The following is a 5,332-nucleotide window of genomic DNA, read 5'->3' as shown; positions in this document are numbered from 1 at the left end:
AGTGCCCGGTCAGGGCTGGGCGGGGCCGCCTCACCCATCCCCACCCAGCCAGCCCCTGCAGCGCCCCCGTGGGCTGACCTGGACCTCGATCTCCTTGTCGTCCATCTGGCACTGGGAGGCATTTCGCCACGGTTGCCCCCGGGGCCCACGCACCCACTGCCCGTCCGGCCCACACCTCTTGAAGACGAGGCGGTGCTGCACTGGGGGGCAGGCTCTGGTCAGCACCCCACTCCGGCCGGGCCCCTCGGCCACCCCCTAGTCCCCTCTGTGGTTACCTTTGTGGTGCCAGGGCAGGTACCAGGGGCAGGAGATGTTGGCTGTGGTATTGGGAGGGGTGTCTGGCCAGCAGGAATACTTGTCGAAGGTCCTGTTACAGACCAGCTCTGCAGAGGCAGGAGCGGGGTGGGGGCTCCCTCAGCAGGGCCTGGCCCTCGCGGCCCCCTCTCGCCTCCTCTCAGAAGCCCCAGCAGCGTCCTCTGCTCCTCAGCATGCAGCCTCCCCCCACAGGTCTCCCTGATCATTCCACCTCCCCTGGACCGCCCGCCCCCCCACCCAGTCCAGCCTGGTCCTGAGCTCCAGCTCTGCCCAGCTACCTCCCTTGGGACACCTCGCATCTCCATTGTGCCCCAAACCCGCCTGGGGCCTCCCCTCTTCCCAGTTGCCTTCTTGCAGCACTTCCTTCTTTGGGAGCTGAACCCCAATTCAGTTGGCCTCCTTCCTGGGCCCAGCACTAACTCTGTGGCTCACACCCCCTGCTCCCCTCTGCCCAGCAAAGGTTCCCTCCCTGACCTGGACAGTAGCTCAGCCTCCAAGGCAGCTCCTCCTGCCCCAATCTCTCGCTGTACCCCGAGTGACCTTCAGAACTTGTTCAGTTCGCTGTACCCTGTCCCTGCCTGACCCTCCGCATGATGGCCCGTCTCCCTCACCCTTCTCAGGCCTTGTGTGGTCTGCCCGTCCCTCTCAGGCCACCTCTCCCCACACAGTCTGCTCACTGGGCCTTGAGCTCCATTGGGGCAAAGACAGTATCCCCAGGCCCAGCAGCAGGGGAGGGTGGCGAAGCATGCCATTTCTGGGCCAATTCTATCGTTTTTTAAATTTCTCGCTTGTGTGGCCTCGGGCAAGTCACTGGCCTCTCCATGACTCCTCACCTGTAAGGGGGGGAGGGGGTGGGAGGGCAATGCCTTCCCCTGATGAGAGCTTAGTCAACACTGCACGGCTGAGCGCTGGGCATGGGCAGGAGGCGGGGCGGGGTGGGGGGGGCTCACCGGTGGGAGGTGGCAGCAGGCTCAGGTTGTGGAGACACTGGTCACCGTAGAGCTTCCACTTCTCAAACAGGAAGTCCATCACCTGAGCGGACGGGGCCTGGGGCTGGGGGACAGATGGACCAACAGATAGACAGAGGCATGTCAGCATGAGGGGCAGGCAGGCGGTTGGAGCCCCCAGGGGCTGGGAGGGGGGACTGGCAGCATGCTCACCTGGCAGGCCAGCAGCAGCAGCAGCAGGAGGAGGTGGGGGCGGCGTGGCCAGATAGGGGGCATGCCTCTGGGCTGCTGCCCCCCACATCTGGCTGGGGCTGCACAGCTGGGGCAAAGGGGTCTTCTTGGGCGCGCAGGCTCCTCTGGGGGCTGCCGAGTGTCAGAGCAGCAGGGTCTGCAGAGGGACCCCCAGGAGTGAGGAGACCCAACGGGGCTCTGCTGCGAACAGCAAGGTGTCCTGCTCCCCACTACTACTCCTCTGAGCCTCTGAGTCCTACTGATGAAGCGGGAGCTGGGACAGGAGTAGTAGCTCATTGCCAATGATGGGTTGGGGTCCAGCCCAGGGTCCTGGGGGCTGTGCCGTCCTCCCTGGGTGGAGCTGAGTTTCCCACAGCTTGTGGCTGTCTGTCTGGCGGCTCTGACAGAGCCTCCTCTCTGTGCTGGTGGCAGTCACTGTCTTGCCTGGTTGCAAAGCTGTTGCAGAAGAGAGCAGCTTCCCTAACCGCCCACTTATTCTTGGTCCCCAGGAAGCCAGCTTGCTAGGCAAGGGCGAGGTGCCAGGGCCATCCATCACTCGGCTCCCAGTGCTATGGTTATCGAGGTGGCCCCAGGCCAGCTCCCAGCCTTGCCAGGGGCCAGGAGTGTCAGGCACATGCTCAGGGTGGTCCTTGTCATACACATGCCCCTTTTCCCAGGACTGGGGTATCCAGGTGTCCCCGTGGGCCCCACCCAAGGCTCAGCCTGGGCTCCCTGGGTCCTGTTGGTCCAGCACGCAAGAGGCTGGCAGGACATTCCTTTGAGATTAGCACTGCAGGCAGCCGGGGCCCAGACTCGGGACCCCTGCCCTCGTGGTGCCTGCAGGGGGGCTGAGGTGCCTGGTCGTGGGCCGGAGCCCATGTCTGAGCCAGAGTTCTGGGGCAGCAGTGGGCTGGTAAATCCTCCTTTCATTGCTTCCAGAGCCCATCTGAATTCCATGGGGGCACCAGGGTGGGGCTTCCCTCGTGGCCTGGGTTTGGGGCCCCCAGGAGTGACACATGCCCCCCAGGGCTGTGGATGGGCCTTTCTCTGGACATCCTGGTGCATAGTGAACAAGTGATGGACAGACTGATGGACAGATGGACGACTGGCTGGCTGGAAGGCAGTGCCGGGGAGAAGCCAGGAAGAAAGGGAGGTGGGGGAGGTGCAGGCTGTGGCTGAAGGCAGAGGGTTTCAGGACACCCTGGATTTCAGCTTCCTCCCATCAGAGTCCAGTACGGCCCTCGTGGGGCGAGCTCAACCCGGGGCTCCCCTGTGATTCACTCATCTCCCCTAAGTGGACCCTGAGGTGCCATCATGCAGGGCGAGAGCTGAGTGACCCAAGGTGGGTGCCTGGATCACACCTGTGGGGGCTCCTGACCCTGGTTCTTGGGCCGTGGGCACAGGCTGGGCCTGGTGGGGCAAGACTAGCAGTCTCTGGTCCCCTGTCTCTGACCAGGTGAGGTGTCCCCGGGCCTAGGGCTGTGGGTGGAGGAGCCCAGCATGGAGGCTCTTGGCAGAGAAGATGGCAGACAGGTGAAGGACGAGGGGCAGTGCGGTGTCCCTAGCCTGGGGGTCACACAAGGAGACTTAGCTGCTCATTATGATCAGACAGCCCCGTCTGCTGCCCTGCCCCTTGCCTGCCCAGGCCACTGAGCTGGCAGGTAAAGAGAGTCCAGGAGCAGGCCTCTCACCCACTGTGCTCGGTTGCTGGTGAGGGGCGGGGAGGGAGGTGAGTGGGCAGGCTCAGGGGTCCATGGCAGCCTGACAGGGCAAGCCTGGCTCTGCCTCGACTTCCCCCTCGGAAGAGTGGGAGCTCACCTTGTTGGCCTCCTAAGGCTGTCAGGAGAACCCAATGAACCGATGTTTGGGGAAGGGATGGGTGTGGCCACACCCAAGGCTGCTTATGCCAGGGCAGCTGGCCTCCCAGCTAGGGGTCAGCTAATCTGGGGACCCCAGAGAGAAGCAGAGCCCAGGGTTAGAGGGGAGAGACAATGGGCTGCCCTGGGGCCCCTCCTTCACTGCCCCTCCCAGACCTTTCTCCACAGCAACCAGGGCAGAGGAGTGGGGGGACTCTCCATGTCCCCAACCCAACCCTGGTCTGGTGGGTGGGGCTGGGAATCCTTGAAGATTCCCCCCCACAGCTCAGCACCCACAGCTCACAGGCTGTGTGCCCCAGCTCAAGGCACCCCTATCCCCTCAGCATCCCCACTGACACAAGAGGCTGACAGCGATCCCCCCCACCCCCCGCCCCCCCTTAGGCATCTGATAGAAACATGAGAAGGCGTAGAAGTGGGCAAGCCCTCCCTCCCTTTAGAGGGAGTGTGGGAAGGAGAATTCTAGACACCTCTCTGAAGAGGGGTTGGGTTGAGGTTCTGGGGGCCCCCCCAGGAGATGGTGACATTGTGGAGCCCAGTTCTTGTCCTAGGATCAAGGACAAATCATTTAACTTTTCAGAGCCTCAGTTTCCCTGCTTGTAAAGCGGGATCCCTGCCTCCTCATCCCCAAGGAGCCAATGCGCTCGGCCAGCCACCTTCAGGGTAGGATGGATTACTGTGTCCAGGGTCCCTCCCAGAGGCAGCCTCTCAGCCCTGGGCATAAATATTTGTTGAATGAACAAGAGGACTGAACCCCCCCCCCCCCCGGGATGATGAGCAGCCAGATGCCGGGGCGCCGCTCTGGGGCTCCCGTTGGCCACAGCACCGGGACTCACCATTGTCCACTTTATTACTGTCTGGCAAGGGAGCCAGTGGGGGTGGGAAGGACCCTCCAGGGACCTGACCTCCTCCCTTCACAGACCAGGTAACCTGGCTCCCTCTCAGGCCCTGGCCTGCACCCCTACAAATGTCAGCCCAGGACTAGAGATGCGGGCAGCGGCTCAAGTGGACAGGGGCAAGGGCTCTCGGAGGGCTGCTGTCCCCCACTGCCTGCCAGCTCACCGCCTCTCCCCTTTTTCCCAGCCCTCCACCCCTCCCCCATGGATTTACCCAACTTGCCCGCCTACTGGCTAAGCTGGCTCACTGGCACACGCCGCGCCCCATGCCTGGCAGGAGGCGCCACTCCTGATGGCTTGGCCTATGTCCCACCAGTTGCCACTGAGGATGGCCTCGGGACTCGCAGACCTGGAGCTGGGGTTCCAGCCCTGGGATGGGTGGATGGCCCTTCTGCAGGGCTGTGGTCACCCTGAGTTTGCCCCAGGGTCCTAATGGGTGGGGTTGAGGCCTCCCAGCCTCTGAGAGGTATGAGGTGGGGGGGTTGTTTTTGTGAAACCAGATCAGGTAGCGGAGGGTCATGGCCCCAGGTCAGGATCAGGGGTCACAGGCTGTTGACAAAGCCTGATTCCTGCGTCTTCCCCAACCTCCAGGGGGCGGAGCGGGCCTGGATTCAGGCCAGGGTGCAACTCCTCCATTAGCCCTCATCCCCTAGCACAGGACAGAGAAACAGCCTGGGCCGGTCTTCCGAGGATGCGGGCGCCTGGAGTCATTCAGTTCCGGGTGGGGGCAGAAACCCCGGGGCTGAGAAGTGCGAGTGGGGGCCGCTGGGGAGTCGGGAGCAGCGCAGGACAGTGACCCCCCCTCGCCGCGGGTCAAAGTGACAAGTGTGGACCCGCGGAAGAGCGGCCCTGCCGGGTGCGGACGCCCCTCGTCCCCTCCCAGGGGAACCCGGGCAGCTGGGATAGTGCTGGGGAGCTGGGGGCGTCCTGGGGAGCAGGAGTCCGCCCGAGGGGGGGAGCAGGGCTGCCGAGGCGCTTTCTGCGCCTCTGGGGGTGTCTCCGGGGAGCGCGTGTGTGCCCAGGGGGGGGGGGGCAGCCGGGGGATGGGGGGTGGGTGCCGGAGGGAGGA

At 64.0% G+C, this 5,332-nt stretch overlaps 1 protein-coding gene across 10 annotated transcripts in view; it reads right to left on the bottom strand.

Moving 5' to 3' along the window:
• The window catches only part of GCGR (glucagon receptor), a 14,314-nt gene that overhangs the window by 6,531 nt on the left and 2,451 nt on the right, over positions 1 to 5,332 (bottom strand). For 6 of the 10 annotated variants that reach the window (XM_046676029.1, XM_046676032.1, XM_046676033.1 and 3 more), the window contains exons 2-5: positions 1,476 to 1,650; positions 1,266 to 1,368; positions 276 to 383; positions 30 to 195 (exon numbers count right to left, since the gene is read on the bottom strand). In XM_046676029.1, the coding sequence (XP_046531985.1) occupies positions 30 to 195; positions 276 to 383; positions 1,266 to 1,368; positions 1,476 to 1,650 (552 nt within the window). Of the gene's footprint in view, positions 1 to 29; positions 201 to 275; positions 384 to 1,265; positions 1,369 to 1,475; positions 1,651 to 3,311; positions 3,691 to 5,332 lie in introns of those variants that run through there. The other 4 variants (XM_046676030.1, XM_046676031.1, XM_046676034.1 and 1 more) reach the window with 2 other exon arrangements.

This window comes from Equus quagga, chromosome 11 (genome assembly GCF_021613505.1).
Source record: "Equus quagga isolate Etosha38 chromosome 11, UCLA_HA_Equagga_1.0, whole genome shotgun sequence".
In the NCBI taxonomy this organism is placed as follows: domain Eukaryota; kingdom Metazoa; phylum Chordata; class Mammalia; order Perissodactyla; family Equidae; genus Equus; species Equus quagga.
The sequence above is the reverse complement of the archived record's forward strand: the minus strand, read 5'-3'. Positions and strand labels throughout refer to the sequence as shown.